We start from the raw sequence: 26296 nt of genomic DNA on the forward strand, positions 1-26296 counted from the left end.
TCAGTCCCGAGCTGCCCCTCAGTCCCGGGCTGCCCCGCAGTCCCGAGCTGCCCCTCAGTCCCGAGCTGCCCCTCAGTCCCGAGCTGTCCCTCAGTCCCGAGATGCTCCTCAGTCACGAGCTGCTCCTCAGTTCTGTGGGGTTCTGGGTGAGGACTATTAGGCCATGGTCGGGGGCGAGGGTGGATTATCCCAGGATAATCATGGATTATCCCAGGATAATCATGATCTTTATTAAAGACGCTGCATTTCGGTCCTCTCTCTCAACAAACGAAGAACGCCGTTACACTACAGCTGCACCATCGAGAGCATCACTGCCTGGTATGGCAACTGCTCGGCCTCCGACGACAAGGCACTACAGAGGGTAGTGTGAACGGCCCAGTACATCACTGGGGCCAAGCTTCCTGCCATCCAGGACCTCTATACCAGGTGGTGTCAGAGGAAAGCCCTAAAAATGGTCAAAGACTCCAGCCACCCTAGTCATAGACTGTTCTCTCTGCAACCGCATGACAAGCGGTACCTGAGCGCCAGGTCTAGGTCTAAGAGGCTTCGTAACAGCTTCTACCCCCAAGCCATAAGACTCCTGAACATCTAATTTGATTTATTTGATATATTTCACCTTTATTTAACCAGGTAGGCAAGTTGAGAACAAGTTCTCATTTACAATTGCGACCTGGCCAAGATAAAGCAAAGCAGTTCGACACATACAACGACACAGAGTTACACATGGAGTAAAACAAACATACAGTCAATAATACAGTATAAACAAGTCTATATACGATGTGAGCAAATGAGGTGAGATAAGGGAGGTAAAGGCAAAAAAAGGGCATGGTGGCAAAGTAAATACAATATAGAAAGTAAAAACCTGGAATGGTAGATTTGCAATGGAAGAATGTCCAAAGTAGAAATACAAATTATGGGGTGCAAAGGAGCAAAATAAATTAATTAATGAAATACAGTAGGGAAAGAGGTAGTTGTTTGGGCTAAATTATAGGTGGGCTATGTACAGGTGCAGTAATCTGTGAGCTGCTCTGACAGTTGGTGCTTAAAGCTAGTGAGGGAGATAAGTGTTTCCAGTTTCAGAGATTTTTGTAGTTCGTTCCAGTCATTGGCAGCAGAGAACTGGAAGGAGAGGCGGCCAAAGAAAGAATTGGTTTTGGGGGTGACTAGAGAGATATACCTGCTGGAGCGTGTGCTACAGGTGGGAGATGCTATGGTGACCAGCGAGCTGAGATAAGGGGGGAATTTACCTAGCAGGGTCTTGTAGATGACATGGAGCCAGTGGGTTTGGCGACGAGTATGAAGCGAGGGCCAGCCAACGTGAGCGTACAGGTCGCAATGGTGGCTAGTATATGGGGCTTTGGTGACAAAACGGATTGCACTGTGATAGACTGCATCCAATTTGTTGAGTAGGGTATTGGAGGCTATTTTGTAAATGACATCGCCAAAGTCGAGGATTGGTAGGATGGTCAGTTTTACAAGGGTATGTTTGGCAGCATGAGTGAAGGATGCTTTGTTGTGAAATAGGAAGCTAGATTTAACTTTGGATTGGAGATGTTTGATATGGGTCTGGAAGGAGAGTTTACAGTCTATCCAGACACCTAAGTATTTGTAGTTGTCCACGTATTCTAAGTCAGAGCCGTCCAGAGTAGTGATGTTGGACAGGCGGGTAGGTGCAGGTAGCGATCGGTGGAAGTGCATGCATTTAGTTTTACTTGTATTTAAGAGCAATTGGAGGCCACGGAAGGAGAGTTGTATGGCATTGAAGCTTGCCTGGAGGGTTGTTAACACAGTGTCCAAAGAAGGGCCAGAAGTATACAGAATGGTGTCGTCTGCGTAGAGGTGGATCAGAGACTCACCAGCAGCAAGAGCGACCTCATTGATGTATACAGAGAAGAGAGTCGGTCCAAGAATTGAACCCTGTGGCACCCCTGCCAGAGGTCCGGACAGCAGACCCTCCGATTTGACACACTGAACTCTATCAGAGAAGTAGTTGGTGAACCAGGCGAGGCAATCATTTGAGAAACCAAGGCTGTCGAGTCTGCCGATGAGGATGTGGTGATTGACAGAGTCTAAAGCCTTGGCCAGATCAATGAATACGGCTGCACAGTAATGTTTCTTATCGATGGCGGTTAAGATATCGTTTAGGACCTTGAGCGTGGCTGAGGTGCACCCATGACCAGCTCTGAAACCAGATTGCCTAGCAGAGAAGGTATGGTGAGATTCGAAATGGTCGGTAATCTGTTTGTTGACTTGGCTTTCGAAGACCTTAGAAAGGCATGGTAGGATAGATATAGGTCTGTAGCAGTTTGGGTCAAGAGTGTCCCCCCCTTTGAAGAGGGGGATGACCGCAGCTGCTTTCCAATCTTTGGGAATCTCAGACGACACGAAAGAGAGGTTGAACAGGCTAGTAATAGGGGTGGCAACAATTTCGGCAGATAATTTTAGAAAGAAAGGGTCCAGATTGTCTAGCCCGGTTGATTTGTAGGGGTCCAGATTTTGCAGCTCTTTCAGAACATCAGCTGAATGGATTTGGGAGAAGGAGAAATGGGGAAGGCTTGGGCTACCAGACTATTTGCATTGCCCCCCACACCACTGTCACTGTCATCTATGCATAGTCACTTTAATAACTCTACCTACATGTACATACTACCTCAACTAACCGGTGCCCCCGCACATTGACTGTGTACCGGTACCCCCCTGTATATATCTTTATTTTTTACTGCTGCTCTTTAATTACCTGTTACTTTTATCTCTTATTCTTATCCATATATTTTTCTCAACTGCACTGTCGGTTAGGGGCTCCTAAGTAGGCATTTCACTGTTTGGTGAATATTTGTTGTATTCGGTGCATGTGACTAATACAATTTGATTTGGTATGATTTGAAACGCAGCGTTTCATTGGAAATTTATGTAATTCTGTTGTACACAAAATGCAATGAAGCTGTCGGTGTGTTCGAAGCTTAACATATATGTGTAAATTGATTTTGCAACGCTTTGCACGTAACGCGACCGGTGTGGTCAGCATGTTCCGGGAGACGTTCAATTGTAGGTGGCAGTAGCTCATTCGGCTCATTGTTAGCTCTTTTCACCCGCGATAGGCTCCAACAAGTTTCCCCTTGCCTGTGCTGCGACCAACTATTTGACTAGGCTACATGAATGCCGCCAGCACGGACCGTACCCCTGGAAACATTTATGTGATCTAAATGCATGCGGTTCTCACTATCATCACTTGTGTGAAAACACCAATGGAGAGGTAACTGCGCTCAAATGGTTAAGAGTGTGTCTTTGATCACGAAAATGGACACTGCTGGATCATTAATCAAATGGAAAACTTTTCTTTTTTATCTAATGGTAAGTTTCCTCGAATTACGACAATCATTCAGGACTTTCAAGAGCTCCATAGACCTACATGTGATTTTGCATTCTATAACATCTTCTGTTTCATTCAACCTGCTTTCATATGATCTCTATTCTTCACCTGAGGTCCTGAAAGTCTAGTCTTGTATTGCCTAGTTGTAGTCCACTGTAGCTTTGGAGTCAGTTCCAAATTCCAGTCAGTGACCAATAGTGTGCCACAATTTTTCAATTGTTTTGTCTTTTTATTCTTCAATGTATGCGTATTTCTCATGAGGAACAAAAAAAACATGTACCCTAAAGCGGCAGTGCAGTCTAAAATGTGATTTCCTGTACTTTATATATTTCCACATTTATTTTTTACCATTTGAATTGAAAACAATTACAGTAAGGTACTTCATTGTTACCCAGAAGTCATTTGATATTGAGAACTGCTGTGTTGGACTTTTTTAAAGTTGGCTGGCTATGAGCTCCTGTTCAAACAGAAAAGTTTTCCAATTGAAAGACTGAGAAAGCAGCAGACAGAAACAGTTATAGAGTTCTCTCACTCTGTCTGAAGTAATAGAACAGGTTGGCATTATAGGGACTGTCAAAGGCAGGATCCCGGGGGAGGGGACGAATGAAACATTCAAGACTGGTCTCTGGTGCTGTGAACGAGAAATAGAAAGAAGTGGAGCAGCTAAAGTGCAGCGCCTCCAATTCAAAGTATAATGTTACTGCCTTCAGAAAAGGTATGCCACAAAGGCTGTTTTCTCCTCTTTGTGTCAGACTGAGGGACTAAGAAGTGTCTGTTCCGGTTGATGTAGGTTTCAGTTTACCATAGATGTTTTGTCCTTCAAAATGTTACTCAATATCAACATGAATTATATAGTGGTATCCACACTGGAGTAGTTATTATTTTGCTTCTATATAAAATACTGAACCACACATATTGGACATTAATATAATATGTTTTGTAAGATTTTTTTTTATTTTTATAAAGTTAAGTCACACTGTTTTCAATGAACTTTTTTTGTATTGCCACGAATGTTACCACTCTAATGCCTCCATTGGGGTGTGCTTTGTCTGTTTTAACAGGTTGTCAACTTCATGTTTTTATATGGAGTGCCATTTTCCAATATGGCCAACCAGGAGAAGTGGTCCAATATGACCTTGGTGAAGCGGCACCCTCTGTCCTCCTGGTATCAGAGATCTCATTGGCATGGCAACAGCAAGCCAGGCGCTACACATTCTCCACAAAGACGCCTCACACCACTGTCCTTCTCCAAACTTGTCTATTCTTTTCAAGTCAAAGAGGACACACAACCAGGTAGAGCAGTGTTTACCCCTTTCCTTCTGTCAGATATTTAAATGTTGATTAGTTAAGCTTGTTCATACATGTTTGTTCTTAAATCCAGAGTCACATGCCTCAGTTACGAAGTCTTCAGGCTGACTCCTACTGACTGATCGGCTTAGGAAGTTATTGGTAGATGTTAATGCTCAGTATTTCTTTTAAACCTCATGGCTCTAAATGAAATTCCACCAACTCCCCTGCCTACTTCAGTTCGAGGATTACATACCTCCTGGGGTGCTCCACCTTCCTCATGTTAGAGAATGGTGATGATGAAACATTGTGGGGAATGAACGCACAACACTGGTGTTGCCAGCACCATACTTTAACCCCACTGAGCCATTGGAACCAGCATTGGTAATAGTAAGCTACCAAACCATCAGACCATTCAGAGAATGTCATCCTGACTGTACCGTCTAATTCCATGTGTTGACAGGAACGATAGTGGGGAATGTGGAAGCAGGAGAGCACAGCAAAGGATCGACAAACACCATCTTCTCTGTGTTGGAGGACGACGGGGAGGGCCTGTTCCTGCTCAGCCGTCTCTCCGGTGACTTTCTGTTGTCACGCTCCCTGGACTACGAAACCCAGAGACTCTACATCCTGACAGTGGGAGTGAAGCACGGGGACTTAGGGGCCAGCAGAGTCCGGGTCTATTTTAATGTGCTGGATGTCAACGATAACTTTCCAGTGTTCAGACTGGACTCTTACTCCGTCTCTGTACCAGAGGACAGCCCTGTTGGAACCTGTTTCCTCGATCTCAATGTCTCTGATGCGGATGACGGTGAGTGTGGAACAACATGTTTAACATACCACCTGACACAGACAGGTGCTGTATAGACCAAGGTTGTGTTTATTAGGTATCAAACAGACAAGGCATTACCAGTTTCAGTCCTATTTATTTATTTACTAGTCAGCCCCATCACACGATCAAAGCCACATCAAGGCTTGTCTGCTGAAAAGGGGCGCTACTCTATACGTTAAATCAATCACAATTATTATTAACCTGGGCATTTGATCACAGATCTATGATCATTTCAACGGTGGTTGAGCTCATTGCAAATGACTAATAAAACAACTCTCTTGAGTGAGAGAGAACAACACAAATGTTTAAAAATCCATTATTATACTGTATACACAATGTTGATTTAAAAAGAAAGTACACGATACAGGTAATGCTGAACAGAATGTAAAAAGCAACATGTCTGTAAATTCTAAATAGCCCCTGTTATGATACAGTAGGCCTGCAGGTAGTGCATCAGTATATGGGTGTGTTCTGTCACTGTCTGGGGTCTGGTTCAGGCAGTCCCAGAAGGCAGGCTGCAGGCCTGTGTCCTGGGGCAAGTCCAGGTAGGTCCTAACTAGCCTGGTCAGCCAGTAGTAGGCAGGCAGCTGGCAAAATGGGATGTCCTCCAGGAAGACCAGGATGAGAATGTCCCTGTGCTCCACCAGCAGATGGAGGGTTGCCAGTCGCAGCTCCAGGGAACACCAGTTACTGTGCAGGTAGTGACGACTCCGCACACACAGGGTTTGGTGGGTGCCGCAGACAGAGACACAGGAATGGAGGCCCGGCAGCAGCTGCTCCATCACCAAGCGCTCGTTTCTCCCACTGTACAACGCAAAGCCATCGTAGCGGTAGCACCCCCTGGGGTTGCCACTCCTCACAGCCTCCACACAACCTCCTCCAGCTAGCCATGGATGATGTGGCAGAAGGCCAGCAGGTAGTCCCCGGCCAGCTGATGGAGCAGCACCGACAGCATGAAGAGGAGCATGCCCAGGGATAAGCAGAGGAACAGGACAAAGCCCCCACGTCCAGGGAACAGTTGGTCTCCAAGTACCTGGGGATGCCATTTACATTTTTACATGTAATCTCCGGTTCGCCATCATTCCATAAAAAGACCTGGATATGTCTCTGTCCTCTGACCTAGTTGTCCAGCCAGGCTTTGGTCTCTCGAGTGGTGCAGTGGTCTAAGGCACTGCATCTCAGTGTTAAAGGCGTCACTACAGACACCCTGGTTCGATTCCAGGCTGTATCACAACCAGCCATGATTGAGAGTCCCATAGAGAGGCGCACAATTGGCCCAGCGTCGTCTGGTGTTTTGGCCGGTCATTGTAAATAAGAATTTGTTCTTAACTGACTTGCCTAGTTAAATAAAGGTTCAATTTATGACCAAAATTATTTGGATCCTGTTTGTCGAACATCTCATCTCATTAATCATGGCCATTAATATGGAGTTGGTCCCCCTTTTGCTGCTATAATAGCCTCCACTCTTCTGGGAAGGCTTTCCACCAGATGTTGGATCATGGCTGCGGGGACTTGCTTCCATTCAACCACGAGCATTAGTGAGGTCGGGCACTGATGTTGGACGGTTAAGCCTGGCTCGCAGTCGGTGTTCCAATTCATACCAAAGGTGTTCGATGGGGTTGAGGTTAGGGCTCTGTGCAGGCCAGTCAAGTTCTTCCACACAACGATCTCAACAAACCATTTCTGTATGGACCTCACTTCGTACACTGGGCATTGTCATGCTGAAACAGGAAAGGGCCTCCCTCCCACAAAGTTGGAAGCACATAATCATCTAGAATGTCAGTGTATGCTGTAGCGTTAAGATTTCCCTTCATTTGGAACTAAGGGGCCTAGCCCAAACCATGAAAAACAGCCCCAGACCATTATTCCTCCTCCCTCGAACTTTAAAGTTGGCACTGGATTCGGGCAGGTAGCATTTCCAGAGTTGTTCGTCGGACTGCCAGATGGTGAAGCGTGATTCATCAATCCAGAGAACTTGTCTCCACTGCTCTAGAATCCAATGGCGGATGGTAATCTTAGGCTTGTGTGTGACTGCTCAGCCATGGAAACCCATTTCATGAAGCTCCTGATGAACAGTTCTTATGCTGACGTTGCTTCCAGAGGCAGTTTGAAACTCAGTAGTCAGTTTTGCAGGACAGGCAATTTTTACACGCTACACGCTTCAGCAGTCACATTCTGTGAGCTTGTGTGGCCTACCACTTCTCAGCTGAGCCGTTGTTGTTCCTAGACAATTCCACTTCACAATAACAGCACTTACAGTTGACCAGGGGAGCTTTAGCAGGGCAGAAATTTGATGAACTGACTTGGAAAGGTGGCATCCTATGATGGTGCCACATTGAGTCATTGAGCTCTTCAGTAAGGTTGTTCTACTGCCAATGTTTGTCTATAGAGATTGCATGGCTGTGTGCTCAATTTGATCCACCTGTAAGCAACGGATGTGGCTGAAATAGTCGAATCCACTCATTTGAAGGGGTGTCCACATACTTTTGTATATACAGTGATTGGGACCCCTTGACATTTAACACATTTTGTTACGTTACAGCCTTATTCTAAAATGTATTTTTTCTTCATCAATCTGTTGAAACCCCCTCGGCGGGAATACCCAATGTGGTATGGATCTCAATTTAGTCCAAGATGGCATAGTAGTCTTTTGTTTGTCCCGTCCTGTGTATATATCGTATACATTTTTTATATTTTTAATCTCATTTTCCATCTACGGACTGAATATACTCTCCTGTAACCCGCCTCACCCAATGTGGTATGGATCTATTTTTATACTTTAGAACCAGAACCCCCATCAGAAGCTAACTAGCTACTAGTCAGTCAGTTAGCGATCATTACCGTTAACTCGGACATTAGCCAGCCTCAGCCAGGTCAATTCCCGTCGATCCATTGCGACTGGTCTGCCGACTTAACCGTCCGAGGGGGTTTCAACAGGCTCTTCCGCAGCTGGTGTGCGCATGCTCTGAGGGCGCGGCTGGGGATGCCGTCTGGGCCTGCAGCCTTGCGAGGGTTAACACGTTTAAATGTTTTACTCACCTCTGCTGCAGTGAAGGAGAGACCGCATGTTTTCGTTGCAGGCCATGTCAGTGGCACTGTATTGTCCTCAAAGCGGGCAAAAAAGTTATTTAGTCTGCCTGGGAGCAAGACATCCTGGTCCGTGACTGGGCTGGATTTTTTCCTGTAGTCCGTGATTGACTGTAGACCCTGCCACATGCCTCTTGTGTCTGAGCCGTTGAATTGAGATTCTACTTTGTCTCTGTACTGACGCTTAGCTTGTTTGATAGCCTTGCGGAGGGAATAGCTGCACTGTTTGTATTCGGTCATGTTACCAGACACCTTGCCCTGATTAAAAGCAGTGGTTCACGCCTTCAGTTCCACACGAATGCTGCCATCAATCCACGGTTTCTGGTTAGGGAATGTTTTAATCGTCGCTATGGGAATGACATCTTCAACGCACGTTCTAATGAACTCGCACACCGAATCAGCGTATTCGTCAATATTGTTATCTGACGCAATACGAAACATGTCCCAGTCCACGTGATGGAAGCAGTCTTGGAGTGTGGAGTCAGCTTGGTCGGACCAGCGTTGGACAGACCTCAGCGTGGGAGCCTCTTGTTTTAGTTTCTGTCTGTAGGCAGGGATCAACAAAATGGAGTCGTGGTCAGCTTTTCCGAAAGGGGGGCGGGGCAGGGCCTTATATGCGTCGCGGAAGTTAGAATAGCAATGATCCAAGGTTTTTCCATCCCTGGTTGTGCAATCGATATGCTGATAAAATTTAGGGAGTCTTGTTTTCAGATTAGCCTTGTTAAAATCCCCAGCTACAATGAATGCAGCCTCCGGATAAATCGTTTCCAGTTTGCAGAGAGTTAAATAAAGTTAGTTCAGAGCCATCGATGTGTCTGCTTGGGGGGGGATATATACGGCTGTGATTATAATCGAAGATAATTCTCTTGGTAGATAATGCGGTCTACATTTGATTGTGAGGAATTCTAAATCAGGTGAACAGAAGGATTTGAGTTCCTGTATGTTTCTTTCATCACACCATGTCACGTTAGCCATAAGGCATACGCCCCCGCCCCTCTTCTTACCAGAAAGATGTTTGTTTCTGTCGGCGCGATGTGTGGAGAAACCCGTTGGCTGCACCGCCTTGGATAGCGTCTCTCCAGTGAGCCATGTTTCCGTGAAGCAAAGAACGTTGCAGTCTCTGATGTCCCTCTGGAATGCTACCCTTGCTCGGATTTCATCAACCTTGTTGTCAAGAGACTGGACATTGGCAAGAAGAATGCTAGGGAGCGGTGCACGGTGTGCCCGTCTCCGGAGTCTGACCAGAAGATCGCCTCGTTTCCCTCTTTTGCGGAGTCGTTTTTTTGGGTCGCTGCATGGAATCCACTCCGTTGTCCTGTTTGTAAGGCAGAACACAGGATCCGCGTCGCGAAAAACATATTCTTGGTCGTACTGATGGTGAGTTGACGCTGATCTTATATTCAGTAGTTCTTCTCGACTGTATGTAATGAAACCTAAGATGACCTGGTGTACTAATGTAAGAAATAACACGTAAAAAAACAAACTGCATAGTTTCCTAGGAACGCGAAGCGAGGCGGCCATCTCTGTCGGCGCCGGAAGATCTTGGTTTCCACAAATGCGATTCAGCTCAACATTGTTATAGACCCCCTTCAGCCCCCAGCTGTGCCCTGGACACCATATGTGAATTGATCGCCCCTGATTTATCTTCAGAGTTCGTACTGTTAGGTGACCTAAACTTGGACATGCTTGTCAACCCGGCCGACCTACAATCTAAGATAGACGCCCTTAATCACACACAAATGATCAAGGAACCTACCAGGTACAACCCTAAATCCGTAACCATGGGCACCCTCTTAGATATCATCCTGACCAACTTGCCCTCTAAATACACCTCTGCTGTCTTCAACCAGGATCTCAGCGATCACTGCCTCATTTCCTGCGTGCATAATGGATCCGTGGTCAAACGACCACTCCTCATCACTGTCAAACCCTCCCTAAAACACTTCAGCGAGCAGGCCTAATCAACCTGGCCCGGGTATCCTGGAAGGATATTGACCTCATCCCGTCAGTAGAGGTTGCCTGGTTGCTCTTCAAAAGTGTTTTCCTCACCACCTTAAATAAGCATGCCCCATTCAAAAAAAAAAAAAAAAAGTCGAACTAAGAACAGATATAGCCCTTGGTTCACCCCAGAGTTGACTGCCCTTGACCAGCACAAAAACATCATGTGTCGTTCTGCATTAGCATTGAATAGCCCCCGCGATATGCAACTTTTCAGGGAAGTCAGGAACCAATATACCAAGTCAGTCAGGAAAGCTAAGGCTAGCTTTTTCAAGCAGAAATTTGCATTGTGTAGCACTAATAACAAAATGTTTTCGGACACTGTAAAGTCCATGGAGAATAAGAGCACCACCTCCTAGCTGCCCACTGCACTGAGGATAGGAGGCACTGTCACCACTGATAAATCTACGATAATCAATCATTTCAATAAGCATTTTTCTACTGCTGACCAAGCTTTCCACTTGGCTACCTCTAACCCGGCCAACATCTCAGCACCCACTGCAGCAGCTTGTCCAAGGCCCCCGCTTCTCCTTCACCCAAATCCAGACAGCTGATGTTCTGAAAGAGCTGCAAAATCTGGATCCCTACAAATCAGCTAAGCTAGACAATCTGGACCCTCTCTTTCTAAAATGATCAGCCGAAAATGTTGCAACCCTAATTACTAACCTATTCAACCTCTCTTTCGTATCGTCTGAGATCCCTAAAAATTGAAAAGCTGCCGAGGTCATCCCCCTCTTCAAAGGGGGAGACACTCTAGACCCAAACTGTTATAGACCTATATATATATATATATATATATATATATATATATATATATATATATATCCATCCTGCCCTGCCTTTCTAAAATCTTCAAAAGCAAAGTTAACAAACAGATCACTGACCATTTCGAATCACACCGTACCTTCTCCGCTATGCAATCTTGTTTCCGAGCTGGTCATGGGTGCACCTCAGCCACGCTCAAGGACCTAAAGGATATCATAACCGCCATCGATAAAAGACAGTACTGTGCAGCCGTCTTCATTGACCTGGCCGAGGCTTTCGACTCTGTCAATCACAGCATTCGCAATCATCGGCAGACTCCATAGCCTAGGCTTCTCAAATGACTGCCTCGCCTGGTTCACCAACTACTCTCAGACAGTGTTCAGTGTGTCAAATCCGAGTGCCTGTTGTCCGGACCTCTGGCAGTCTCTATATGGGTGCCACAGGGTTCACTTCTCGGGCCGACTCTTTTCTCTGTATATATCAATGATGTCGCTCTTGCTGCTGTTGATTCTCTGATCCACCTCTACGCAGATGACACCATTCTGTATACTTCTGGCCCTTCTTTGGACACTGTGCTAACAAACCTCAGACGAGCTTCAACACCATACAACACTCCTTCCTTGGCCTCCAACTGCTTTTCAATGCTAGTAAAACTAATTACATGCTCTTCAACCGATTGCTGCCCGCATCCTCCCGCCCAACTAGCATCACTACTCTGGACGGTTCTGACCTAGAATATGTGGACAACTACAAATATCTAGGTGTCTGGTTAAACTGTAAACTCTCCTTCCAGGCTCCCATTAAGCATCTCCAATCCAAAATTAAATCTATAATCGGCTTCCTATTTCACAACAAAGCCTCCTTCACTCATGCTGCCAAACATACCCTCGTAAAACTGACTATCCTACCGATCCTTGACTTCGACGATGTAATTTACAAAATAGCCTCCAACACTCTACTCAGCAAATTGGATGTAGTCTATCACAGTGCCAATCGTTTTGTTACCAAAGCCCCATACACTACCCACCACTGCATCCTGTATGCTCTCGTTGGCTGGCCCTCACAACATATTCGTCGCCAAACCCACTGGCTCCAGGTCATGTATATGTCTTTGCGAGGTAAAGCCCCACCTTATCTCAGCTCACTGGTCACCATAGCAACACCCACCCGTAGCAACCGCTCCAGCAGGTATATTTCACTCGTCATCCCCAAAGCCGACACTTACTTTGGCCGCCTTTCCTTCCAGTTCTCTGCTGCCAATGACTGGAACGAATTGCAAAAATCACTGAAGCTGGAGTCTTTTCTCCCTCTAACTTTAAGCATCTGCTGTCAGAGCAGCTTACCAATCACTGTACCTGTACACAGCCCATCTGTAAATAGCACACCCAACTACCTCATCCCCATATTATTACTTACCCTATTGCTCTTTTGCACCCCAGTATCTCTACTTGCACATCAATCACTCCAGTTTTAATGCTAAATTGTAATTTTTTGCCTCTATGGCCTATTTATTACCAACCTCCCTACTCTTTTTCATTTGTACACACTGTACAAATACTTTTTTAAATTTTCTATTGTGTTATTGACTGTACGTTTGTTTGTGTAACTCTGTTGTTTTTGTCGCACTGCTTTGCTTTATCTTGGCCAGATGTAAATGAGACCTTGTTCTCAACTGGCCTACCTGGTTAAATAAAAAAAAATATTTTTAGCAAATGTATTAAAAATACAAAACTATCACATTTACATAAGTATTCAGACCCTTTTCTCAGTACTTTATTGAAACACCTTTGGCATCGATTACATCCTCGAGTCTTCTTGGGTATGACGCTGCAAGCTTGATACATATGTATTTGGAGAGTTTCTCCCATTCCTCTCAATGTTGGATGGGGAGTGTCGCTGCACAGCTATTTTCAGGTCTCTCCAGAGATGTAAAATCGCGTTCAAGTCCGGGCTCTGGCTGGGCCACTCAAGGACATTCAGAGAGTTGTCCAGAAGCCACTCCTGCATTGTCTTGGCTGTGTGCTTGGGGTTGTTGTCCTGGTGCAAGGTGAACCTTCACCCCAGTCTGAGGTCCTGAGCACTCCGGAGCAGGTTTTCATCAAGGATCTCTCTGTACTGCTCTGTTCATCTTTCCCTCGACCCTGACTAGTCTCCCAGTCCCTGCCGCTGAAATACATCCCCACAGCAAGATGCTACCAGGTTTCCTCCAGATGTGACGCTTGGTATTCAGGCCAAAAAGAGGTCAATCTTGGTTTCATCAGACCAGCAAATCTTGTTTCTCATGGTCTGAGAGTCCTTTAGGTGCCTGTCGGTGAACTCAAAATGGGCTGTCAAGTGCCTTTTACTGAGGAGTGGCTTCCGTCTGGCCACTCTACCATAAAGGCCTGATTTAGTAGAGTGTTGCAGAGATGGTTGTCCTTCTGGAAGGTTCTGCCATCTCCACAGAGCAACTGGAGCTCTATCAGAGTGACCTTCAGATGCTTGGTCACCTCCCTCACTAAGGCCTTTCTCCCCCAATTGCCCCGTTTGGCCTGGGGGCCAGTTCTAGGAAGACTCTTGGTTGTTCCAAACTTCTTCCAAGTTTTAAGAATGATGGAGGCCACTGTGTTCTTGGGGACCTTCAATGCTGCAGAAATGTTTTGGTACCCTTCACCAGATCTGTGCCTTCCAAAATATGTCCAATCAATTGAATTTACCACAGGTGGACTCCAATCAAGTTGTAGAAACATCTCAAGGATGATCAATGGAAACAGGATGCACCTAATGTCACGTCCTGACCATAAAGAGCCCTTATTTTCTATGGTAGAGTAGGTCAGGGCATGACTGGGGGGTTTTCTAGTTATTCTTTTCTATGTGGGGTTCTAGTTTAGTTTTTCTATGTTGGTGTTTGCTATCGTTGTCTCTAATCAGGGATCATTTTTAAGTAGCATTGTTTCCACCTGTGTTTTATGGGATATTGTTTGAGTTAGTGTATGTTACACCTCTTTGTTACGGTTCGTTGTTTGTTTTGTTCTTTGTTGTTTTGTGCGTTTCTAATAAATAATATGTGGAAACCATATCGCGCTACAGCTTGGTCCGATAATTATTCCAGCGAACGTGACAGAATATCCCATCACAACGGGACCAAGCAGCATGCCCAGGAGGAGATGGCATCCTGGTCTTTGGAGGAGATCGAGGAGAGAATATCCTGGACTTGGTAGGAAGCCTTGGCAAGACACGAAAGCCAGACGACAGGAGAGAAGGGAGGACAGCGACGACGCCGGGGTTCGCGGCCAAAGAGAGAGCCCAAAAGACAGCCCGTTTTTGGGGGGGGTGGGCACATGGGGTGGTCGGCGGAACCGGGAAGTGAGCCAGAGCCTGTGTGGGAGTCGATTAGAAGAAGGTAATGAGAGATACCGGAGAGAGGTTGTGAAAGGAGTATGCTGCAGCGGAGGCGCGTTGAAAAGCACCATCTGTGTCAGCTCTACGCACCAAGTCTCCAGTGCGCCTTCACTGCCCAGTACGACCTGTGCCAGCTCCTCACACTTGCCGTGCGAGGTCTGTCATCTAACCAGTACCATTGATGCCGGCTATACGCACCAGGTCTCCAGTACGCCTCCACAGCCCAGTACGACCTGTGCCAGCTCCACTCACCAGGCCTCCAGGGCGCCTCCCCAGTCCGGTACGTCCTGTGCCTGCTCCACGCACTCACCCTGAAGTCCATCTCCAAGGCAGGAGCCTTCCTCTGCTCCGATGCCCAGTTCAAACACGGCGTCCAGTCCAGCTCCAAGGCAGGAGCCTTCCTCTGCATCTAGGTCCAAGCACAGTGTTCAGCCTGGGTCCATGGCTGGATAAGCAGGTTCTTCAGCCCGCACCAGAGACGCCCCCGATGCTGGCGGGATGAGCGGGTACTTCGCCCCGCACCAGAGCCGACACTAGACCCCCCCCCCCACCAACCCTCCCTTTTGGTTTCAGGTTTTGCGGCCGGAGTTCGCACCTCTGGGGGGGGGGGGGGGGGTTCTGTCACGTCCTGACACGTCCTGACCATAGAGAGCCCTTATTTTCTATGGTAGAGTAGGTCAGGGTGTGACTGGGGGGGTTTTCTAGTTATTCTTTTCTATGTGGGGTTCTAGTTTAGTTTTTCTATGTTGGTGTTTGGTATGATTCCAATTAGAGCCGATAATTATTCCAGCGAACGTGACACCTGAGGTCAATTTCAAGTCTCATAGCAAAGGGTCTGAATACTTATGTAATAAAGGTATTTTTGTTTTGTATTTTTTTTAAATTAGCTCAAATAAATTAAACCTGTTTTCACTTTGTCATTATGGGTTATTGTGTGTAGACTCATAGTCTTATTCTCAAATGGATTAAATAAATAACACATCTAACGTAACAAAATTTGGAAAAAGTCCAGGTGTCTGGAATGCATTGTATAGTGTATAGTGTAGTGTATAGTGGGGATATCATTCACATCTAATTCCATCTGTTCCAGATTAATCAAGCAATAGAATAGTCATAGGAAGTCTCTTCAGCCATGTGACATGACTCTTTAGAAAGTCAGAAAGCAAATGGAACTCCGGGTAAACATCGGAATGAACAGAAACTGATGTCTGTGAGATCCTACAACTGAATCAAGCTAAGATTAATGCTGGAATTAACACCAGGACAAACTTACCAGTGACCCCCTGACAGTTTCTCAATAATGACGTTGAGTACTTTTCATGTTTTTATGGTGACTTACATCAAGTTGTGTGATCAATAGGTCAAATATAATTTCACAGACACAAAATAAATGCTTTTCTTGTCGAGAGAAATGATCCAATCTGCTGATACCATATTGCAGCAGCTGTGTCTGTGGCTCATCAATACCAGCCAAATAGGGAAGTGATATGTTATCAAAGCATTTAAATCCATCATTATCCAAACAACATGCATTAGGGAAGTAAAGAAACACCTTGGAGACAAGAACAGTTCCATTTGTGTCAGAGCAGTTTTGGTGTTTCAAAATGACTATACCCCCTGATTCAAAGTCCAGGGTCATCAATGACTGACATATTTACTATCCTACAAAGCAAATCCTGTGTACAGCTTTCAACTTTGTGTTTCTTTAAAAGAGGGATCCCTCCCAATGTGCCGCGTACCATGACTGAAAGCCTATAGTTCATAATGGACAGTTCCTCCAGATTAATCTGGTCATTGAAGGTGTTAGAAGTGATGAATTGTAACACATATAGCAGGACAGAGAGTGTTTCCTCACACTGGACAGCCACTTGAAGGTGCCAGAGACAGCCCTTTAGGTCAAGTTGCTATAGGGCGTACAATGGAGAGAGAGCGGCACAGATCCTAATTGCTGTTCCTGATGACTGTGTGATCACGCTCTCCGTAGCCAATGTGAGTAAGACCTTTAAACAGGTCAACATTCAGAAGGCCGCAGGGCCAGACGGATTACCTGGACGTGTAACTCAGAGCATGTGATGACCAACTGGCAAGCGTCTTCACTGACATTTTCAACCTGTCCCTGACTGAGTCTGTAATACCAACATGTTTCAAGCAGACCACCATAGTCGCTGTTTCCAAGAACCCTAAGGTAACCTGCCTAAATGACTACTGACCCGGCACAATGACATCTGTAGCCATGAAGTGCTTTGAAAGGCTGGTCATGGCTCACATCAATACCATTATCCCAGAGACCCTTGACCGACTGCAATTTGAATACCGCAGTAACATATCCACAGATGATGCAATCTCTATTGCACTCCACACTGCCCTTTCACACCTGAACAAAAATAACAATTACATGAGAATGCTATTCATTGACTACAGCTCAGTTCAACACCACAGTGCCCTCAAAACTCATCACTACTTTTTTATTTAACGAGGCAAGTCAGTTAAGAACAATTTCTTATTTGCAATGAAGGCCTACCCCGGCCAAACCCTAACGGCGCTGGGCCAATTGTGCGCTGCCCTATGGAACTCCCAATTACGGGCGGTTGTGATACAGCATGGAATTGAACCAGGGTCTATAGTGACACCTCTAGCACTGTTACGTTCTTAAACTGAGACGCAGTGCCTTAGACCGCTGCACCACTCGGGAGGACCCTGGGACTAAACACCTACAGTTGAAGTCGGAAGTTTACATACACTTATGTTGGAGTCATTAAAACTTGTTTTTCAACCACTCTGCAAATTCCTTGTTAACAAACTATAGTTTTGGCAAGTCAGTTAGGACATTTACTTTGTACATGACACAAGTCATTTTTCCAACAATTGTTTGCAGATACAGTGCCTTGCGAAAGTATTCGGCCCCCTTGAACTTTGCGACCTTTTGCCACATTTCAGGCTTCAAACATAAAGATATAAAACTGTATTTTTTTGTGAAGAATCAACAACAAGTGGGACACAATCATGAAGTGGAATGACATTTATTGGATATTTCAAACTTTTTTAACAAATCAAAAACTGAAAAATTGGGCGTGCAAAATTGCTGCTTACAGCTGTAAGTCGCTTGGGGTATGTCTCTATCAGTTTTGCACATCGAGAGACTGAAAATGTTTCCCATTCCTCCTTGCAAAACAGCTCGAGCTCAGTGAGGTTGGATGGAGAGCATTTGCGAACAGTAGTTTTCAGTTCTTTCCACAGATTCTCGATTGGATTCAGGTCTGGACTTTGACTTGGCCATTCTAACACCTGGATATGTTTATTTTTGAACCATTCCATTGTAGATTTTGCTTTATGTTTTGGATCATTGTCTTGTTGGAAGACAAATCTCCGTCCCAGTCTCAGGTCTTTTGCAGACTCCATCAGGTTTTCTTCCAGAATGGTCCTGTATTTGGCTCCATCCATCTTCCCATCAATTTTAACCATCTTCCCTGTCCCTGCTGAAGAAAAGTAGGCCCAAACCATGATGCTGCCACCACAATGTTTGACAGTGGGGATGGTGTGTGTTCAGGGTGATGAGCTGTGTTGCTTTTACGCCAAACATAACGTTTTGCATTGTTGCCAAAAAGTTCAATTTTGGTTTCATCTGACCAGAGCACCTTCTTCCACATGTTTGGTGTGTCTCCCAGGTGGCTTGTGGCAAACTTTAAACAACACTTTTTATGGATATCTTTAAGAAATGGCTTTCTTCTTGCCACTCTTCCATAAAGGCCAGATTTGTGCAATATACAACTGATTGTTGTCCTATGGACAGAGTCTCCCACCTCAGCTGTAGATCTCTGCAGTTCATCCAGAGTGATCATGGGCCTCTTGGCTGCATCTCTGATCAGTCTTCTCCTTGTATGAGCTGAAAGTTTAGAGGGATGGCCAGGTCTTGGTAGATTTGCAGTGGTCTGATACTCCTTCCATTTCAATATTATCGCTTGCACAGTGCTCCTTGGGATGTTTAAAGCTTGGGAAATCTTTTTGTATCCAAATCCGGCTTTAAACTTCTTCACAACAGTATCTCGGACCTGCCTGGTGTGTTCCTTGTTCTTCATGATGCTCTCTGCGCTTTTAACGGACCTCTGAGACTATCACAGTGCAGGTGCATTTATACGGAGACTTGATTACACACAGGTGGATAGTATTTATCATCATAAGTCATTTAGGTCAACATTGGATCATTCAGAGATCCTCACTGAACTTCTGGAGAGAGTTTGCTGCACTGAAAGTAAAGGGGCTGAATAATTTTGCACGCCCAATTTTTCAGTTTTTGATTTGTTAAAAAAGTTTGAAATATCCAATAAATGTCGTTCCACTTCATGATTGTGTCCCACTTTTTGTTGATTCTTCACCAAAAAATACAGTTTTATATCTTTATGTTTGAAGCCTGAAATGTGGCAAAAGGTCGCAAAGTTCAAGGGGGCCGAATACTTTCGCAAGGCACTGTATATACCAGGCAGTGTCAGAGGAAGACTCTAAAATTTTCCAAGGACTCCAGCCACCCTAACCATAAACTGTTCTCCTTGCTCCCGCACGGCAAGCGGTCCCAGAGCGCCAAGTCTAGGCCCAAAAGGCTTCTTAACAGCTTCTACCCCATGAACAGTTAATCAAATGGCTACCCGGGCTATTTGCATTGTCCCCACCATCCCATTTTTACAGTGCTGCCACTCTCTGTTTATTACCCATGCATTGTCAATTTACTTACATGTACATATTACCTCAATTACCTCAACTAACCGGTGCCCCACACATTCCCTCTGTACTGGTACCCCCTGTTTATAGCCTCGCTACTGTTATTTTATTGTTGCTCCTTAATTATTTGTTATTTCAACAACAACAAAAATCTTAAAACTGCATTGTTGGTTAATTAAGGACTTGTAAGTAAGCCCTTCTGGTCTACACCTGTTGTATTCGCATCATGTGACAAATACAATTTGATATAATTTTAGATCCATTCCTAATCTCGAGACAGAGTTTGAGGGAACAATAGAGTAGTTGAGTTTGGGGAATGCGCTTCCAGTACCGGATGGACTGATCCTAGAGGATGCATTTTTATTCAACCAACCCCAGGATCCAAAAGATCCAAACAAACCGCGAATAGTCCCAATTGAACAAAGACCAGCCTCATTTTTATTGTGAAATAGAGACACTGACCAGTTAGAAGGTAATGGTGATGCTGGTCCTGGAGTTTGTCCAAGGGAATTACGTTCAGTCTTGTCCAGTTGAGTTCTGTTTTATCCAGTGAACGTGAATTGATCCAATGAGATAAATGACTGAGAAGCAGAATGATGCACTATCCATGATGTTGGTGGGATTACTTTTCCAGTGGATTGAATTCCTGGAGTAGTTCCACTGCTTTCTCTGTGAACTGTGTTGTCTGTGTACAGCTTCTTTTAGTATGGTCACATATTTTACTATATGTGTAATCCCTTTCATACATGAAGGGCACATTTTGGCATTTGCTGAATGATCAATGAGAAACTCCATATTGCAAATGTACGGTCCATTACTAGATGTCTGTGAATGTTTGTAAAATAAGCCAATGGCGGCTGGCCATGCACCGGGGCCAGATCTTCCGGGAAGTCATCGAACAAAGTCTCTCTGACATTCGGTTTCCGTTTTATAAAATGTTCACATTTTGGTCATTTTTCCGCTGTCCCGGTAAATTCCACCAGATGGCGAATGGAATCTTATTGCAAATGTACAAAACATCACCAATCACGACATGGCCATTTCTCCTAAACGGAAAAGACTTCGAAGACAAAACTTAGTGAGCATAGGTTTGGACTAATGGGCTGTCAGCCCTGAAAAAGATGGCGTCAAGGTCTCAACGCTTTTTGAGTTATGGCCATTTTTCTGGGATTAAAGGTCAAAAACGAAAATAGAGCACTAATTTGACCACTTCACATCAAAGTAGTTGAACCTACAGTGTCAGGAAAAAAAGAACCAGCCATTTATCTATCGTAATTTAAGAGAAATCGTACAATGTACAATTGGTGATGCTCAAAGAAATGTGTTTTTTCCCCCAAAAAGTTACAGATCCAGTTTCAGTGTGTTCAGACAAATCTGTTAAGGTGGGTTTCGGAGCTCTGCGAGATCTGTGATTTTTTTAAATCACACACACTCATTCAACCCTCTGTAAATCAGTCAGTTCTTAATGTAAAGACTTAAAACTCAATATTCTATAAGAGCCTATGCCAAGGAGGATATTTATTCACTTCCTGTGTCAACCGGAAGTGCCTTAAATTGGGGTCATAGGGGCTGTTTCGAAGAGTTAAAAAGGTCAGATCTTTCCAAAACTTCATGTGTTTGATTAGGCAACCCTCATGAACTGTAAATCAGTCATTTCTCCCATCAGATTTCCAAGAAAAACTCACACACACAGCAAGGATGGAGTGACACAGTGTGGGGCTTACAGCCACACAGAGCCTGCAATAGTTTGAACTATCAAAGAACCGTCAGACCTAGAGTTCTGAAACTTTAGAAACCTGTTCAAGTCAATAGTGCACGGTGAGTTATGTGGCTCTAGAAGGTTTTCAGACCGAGAAACAGCCTTGTACATTTGCAATAGCTTCAATTCATTTTGACCATCACGAAAATGACTACATTTAGAAATGTCCCAGAGTCGCAAGACTAGGTGCATTGAAACCGCCTCGGCCCACAGAAATGGACCCCAACGTTTCTGTCCGATAGCTCATTCAAGGACCCCATAGTAACACCCGGAAAATATGGATTTTCAGCACCAATTAAGGTCGCTGCTCGGGTTCCAAATGACCTATCGAGCCTAAACTTGGGATTCGAGGTCGCCTCAGCTAGACCTACACATTATGTCAGAACTGAACCCGCAGCTAGAATGTAACTACGTGTTTTATGTATTTATTATGGTTTAAACAGAAGGCGCTGTGAATTTTGGGCCTGCTCTGAAATATGTGATAGTTGGCTTCTAAACGAGTTGGAAAAAGTGGGTGTGGTGTCAGTTTGGTGTCAGAATGATATCTAATTGACTGATGGATGGTGACTTGCTGGCTGACTTTTGTCAGCCAGCAAAACTTCTCAAAACTTCTTAAAACTTCTTGGCGCTACCCATCCCGTTAGCGGGATCATTTGTCAGCAACCGCTGAATAGCATAGCGCCAAAGTTGAATAATATTACAAAAAAATATTCATATTCATGAAATCACAAGTGCAATATTGCAAAACACAGTTTAGCCTTTTGTTAATTCAGATTTTTAAATTATGCTTTACAGCGAAAGCAATCCAAGCGTTTGTGTAAATTTATCGATAGCAAGCTTAACATTATGTACACTTAGCGTCAGGAAGCTTGATCACGAAAATCAGAAAAGCAATCAAATTAACCGTTTACCTTTGATGATCTTTGGATGTTTTCACTCACGAGACACCAGTTACACAACAAGATTATTTTTATACCCAAAATACCTCCATTTTTTTGTCGCGTTATGTTCAGAAATCCACAGGAAAGAGCGGTCACGACAACACAGACGAAAATTCCAAATATTTATATATTATAATCAATCCTCAGGTTGTTTTGAAAATATATTTTCGATAATATATCAACTGGGTGTGTAGGTTTTTCAGTAACACCGGGAGAAACAAATGGCTGCTTTACTCTGTAGTGCAAAACTCACTCTGAGAGCCCCCACCTATCCACTTACGCAATGTGATCTTTCATGCTCATTTTTCTAAATAAAAGCCTGAAACTGTCTAAAGACTGTTGACACCTTAGGGAAGCCATAGAAAAAGGAATCTGGTTGATATCCCTTTAAATGGAGGATTGGCATGCATAGGAACAGAAGGGTTTCAAAATAAGAGGCACTTCCTGATTGGATTTTCCTCAGGTTTTCGCCTGCAATATCAGTTCTGTTATACTCACAGACAATATTTTTACAGTTTTGGAAACTTTAAGGTGTTTTCTATCCTAATCTGACAATTATATACATATTCTAGTTTCTGGGGCTGAGAAATAGGCCGTTTCAAATGGGTACGTTTTTTAGCGAAAAACAAAAATACTGCCCCCTACACGCAAAAGGTTAAACAGTGATGAACCATCACCAAAATGACATTCTGAAATCAACACCAACGAGCGATGGAGAGGAACCAGAATCACTCCCCGGCCAACCCGAGTTCAGTCAATTTCGCATTCCTGCAGTTTTTTTGAGCATGTCAAATTCGGGATGGTAAATGCCCATTGAAACATTTTGCAAATGGACAGCCGGGCGCCTGGTAATTGGAACGGGTTACCAGGAGCACATTTTTTTATAGTTTAAAAAAAGCCTTTAGGGGGGAGCAAGGGGTCCATGGTTGGGTAGGGAGCAACCCCCGCCCGTGCCCATCCAATAGGGGGTGCCCCTGGTCATTTTGGATGTTTTTCAAAAAATCGTCCCACTTCTCTCATGTCACCATCGAGCGATGGAGAGGAACCACTATCACTGCCCGGCCATCCCGAGTTCATCGGGCCAGTCAATTTTGCATTTCTGCAGTATTTTTGAGCATTTCAAATTTGTGATGATAAATGCCCATTGAAACATATTGCAAATGGACAGTACATTTGCAATAAGATTCAACATTGAAAAAACATCACCAAATTGACTTTTTTATTTATTTTTTATTTCACCTTTATGTAACCAGGTAGGCTAGTTGAGAACAAGTTCTCATTCACAACTGCGACCTGTCCAAGATAAAGCAAAGCAGTGTGACACAGACAACAGAGTTACATATCTAGTAAACAATAAACAAGCCAATAACACAATAAACAAGTCAATGACACAGTAGAAAAAAATGAACGTCTATATACAGTGTGTGCAAAAGGCATGAGGAGGTAGGCAATAAATAGGCCATAGGAGTGAATAATTACAATTTAGCAGATTAACCCTGGAGTGATAAATGAGCAGATGATGATGCGCAAGTAGAGATACTGGTGTGCAAAAGAGCAGAAAAGTAAATCAAATAAAAACAGTATGGAGATAAGGTAGGTAGATTGGGTGGGCTAATTACAGATGGGACTATGTACAGCTGCAGTGATCAGTGAGTTGCTCAGATAGCTGATGTTTAAAGTTGGTGAGGGAAATAAAAGTATCCAACTACAGCGATTTTTGCAATTCGTTCCAGTCACTGGTAGCAGAGAACTGGTAGGAAAGGCAGCCAAATGAGGTGTTGGCTTTGGGGATGATCAGTCAGATATACCTTCTGGAACGTGTGCTACGGGTGGGTGTTGTTATCGTGACCAGTGAACTGAGGTAAGGCGGAGATTTACCTAGCATAGACTTATATATGACCTGGAGCCCGTGGGTCTGGCGATGAATATGTAGTGAGGGCCAGCCGACTAGAGCATACAGGTCGCAGTGGTGTGATAGACTGCATCCAGTTTGCTGAGTAGTGTATTGGAAGCTATTTTGTAGATGACATCGCCGAAGTCGAGGATCGGTAGGATAGTCAGTTTTACTAGGGTAAGTTTGGCGGCATGAGTGAAGGAGGCTTTATTGTGAAATAGAAAAACGTTTCTAGATTTGATTTTGGAATGGAGATGTTTAATATGAGTCTGGAAGGAGAGTTTACAGTTTAACCAGACACCTAGGTATTTATAGTTGTCCACATATTCTAGGTCGGAACCATCCAGGGTGGTGATGCTAGTCGGGCGGGCGGGTGCGGGCAGCGAACGGTTGAAAAGCATGCATTTGGATTTATTAGTGTTTAAGAGCAGTTGGAGGCCACAGAAGGAGTTTTGTATGGCATTGAAGCTCTTTTGGAGGTTAGTTAGCACAGTGTCCAAGGAAGGGCCAGAAGTATACCGAATGGTGTTGTCTGCGTAGAGGTGGATCAGGGTATCGGCCGCAGCAAGAGCGACATCATTGATATATACAGAGTAAAGAGTCGGCCCGAGAATTCAACCCTGTAGTACCCCCATAGAGACTGCCAGAGGTCCGGACAACATGCCCTCCGATTTGACACACTGAACTCTGTCTGCAAAGTAGTTGTTGAACCAGGTGAGGCGGTCATTAGAAAAATCAAGGCTACTGTTGAGTCTGCCGATAAGAATCCGGTGATTGACAGAGTCGAAAGCCTTGGCCAGGTCGATGAAGACGGCTGCACAGTACTGTCTTTTATCGATGGCGGTTATGATATCGTTTAGTACCTTGAGCGTGGCTGAGGTGCACCCATGACCGGCTCGGAAACCGGATTGCACAGCGGAGAAGGTACGGTGGGATTCGAAATGGTCAGTGATCTGTTTGTTAACTTGGCTTTCGCAGACTTTAGATATGCATGGCTTGATGGATATAGGTCTGTAACAGTTTGGGTCTAGGGTGTCACCCCCTTTGAAGAGGGGGATGACCGCGGCAGCTTTCCAATCTTTAGGGATCCCGGACGATACGAAAAAGAGGTTGAAGAGGCTGGTAATAGGGGTTGCAACAATGGCGGCGGATAGTTTTAGAAAGAGAGGATCCAGATTGTCTAGCCCAGCTGATGTGTATGGGTCCAGGTTTTGCTGCTCTTTCAGAACATCTGATATCTGGATTTGGGTGAAGGAGAAGGAGAAGCTGGGAAGGCTTGGGCGAGTAGCTGCGGGGGGGCGAAGCTGTTGGCCAGGGTTAGAGTAGCCAGGAGGAAGGCATGGCCAGCCGTTGAGAAATGCTTATTGAAATTTTTGATAATCATGGATTTATCAGTGAGTTAGAGCTTCAGGATGCAAATTTCTGCTTGATAAAGCTAGCCTTTGCTTTCCTGACTGACTGCGTGTATTGGTTCCTGACTTTCCTGAACAGTTGCATATGGCGAGGACTATTCGATGCTATTGCAGTCCGCCACAGGATGTTTTTGTGCTGGTCAAGGGCAGGCGGGTCTGGAGTGAACCAAGGGCTATATATGTTCTTAGTTCTGCATTTTTTGAACGGGGCATGCTTATCTAAGATGGTGAGGAAATTACTTTCAAAGAATGACCAGGCATCCTCGACTGACGGGATGAGGTCAATATCCTTCCAGGATACCTGTGCCAGGTCGATTAGAAAGGCCTGCTCGCAGAAGTGTTTTAGGGAGGGTTTGACAGTGATGAGGGGTGGTCGTCTGACCACGGACCCATAGCGGATACAGGCAATGAGCCTGTGATCGCTGAGATCCTGATTGAAAACAGCGGAGGTGTATTTGGAGGGCAAGTTGGTCAGGATAATGTCTATGAGGGTGCCCATGTTTATAGATTTATGGTTGTACCTGGTGGCTTCCCTGATGATTTGTGTGAGATTGAGGGCATCTAGCTTAGATTGTAGGACTGCCGGGGTGTTAACATATCCCAGTTTAGGTCACCTAACAGAACGAACTCTGAAGCTAGATGGGGGGCGATCAATTCACAAATGGTGTCCAGGGCACAGCTGGGAGTGGAAGGGGGGGGGGGTGATAGCAGGTGGCAACAGTGAGAGACTTATTTCTGGAGAGATACATTTTTTAAATTAGAAGTTCGAACTGTTTGGGTATAGACCTGGAAAGTACGACAGAACTTTGCAGGCTATCTCTGCAGTAGATTGCAACTCCTCATCCCTTTGGCAGTTC

General features: G+C 44.8%; 1 protein-coding gene across 3 annotated transcripts in view; it reads left to right on the forward strand.

Annotated features, from left to right (window-relative positions):
* Positions 1-2936: 2936 nt before the first annotated feature.
* LOC109864675 (protocadherin Fat 4) overlaps positions 2937-26296 on the forward strand; it is a 50293-nt gene continuing 26933 nt past the window's right edge. For all 3 annotated transcript variants that reach the window (XR_004204207.1, XR_004204208.1, XM_031797608.1), the window contains exons 1-3: positions 2937-3351; positions 4432-4663; positions 5121-5468. Coding sequence is in view for 1 of the 3 variants with exons in the window: in XM_031797608.1 (XP_031653468.1) it covers positions 3268-3351; positions 4432-4663; positions 5121-5468 (664 nt within the window). In the remaining 2 variants the exon portion in view is untranslated. The remainder of the gene's footprint in view (positions 3352-4431; positions 4664-5120; positions 5469-26296) is intronic.

Source organism: Oncorhynchus kisutch, linkage group LG19 (genome assembly GCF_002021735.2).
Source record: "Oncorhynchus kisutch isolate 150728-3 linkage group LG19, Okis_V2, whole genome shotgun sequence".
In the NCBI taxonomy this organism is placed as follows: Eukaryota; Metazoa; Chordata; class Actinopteri; order Salmoniformes; family Salmonidae; genus Oncorhynchus; species Oncorhynchus kisutch.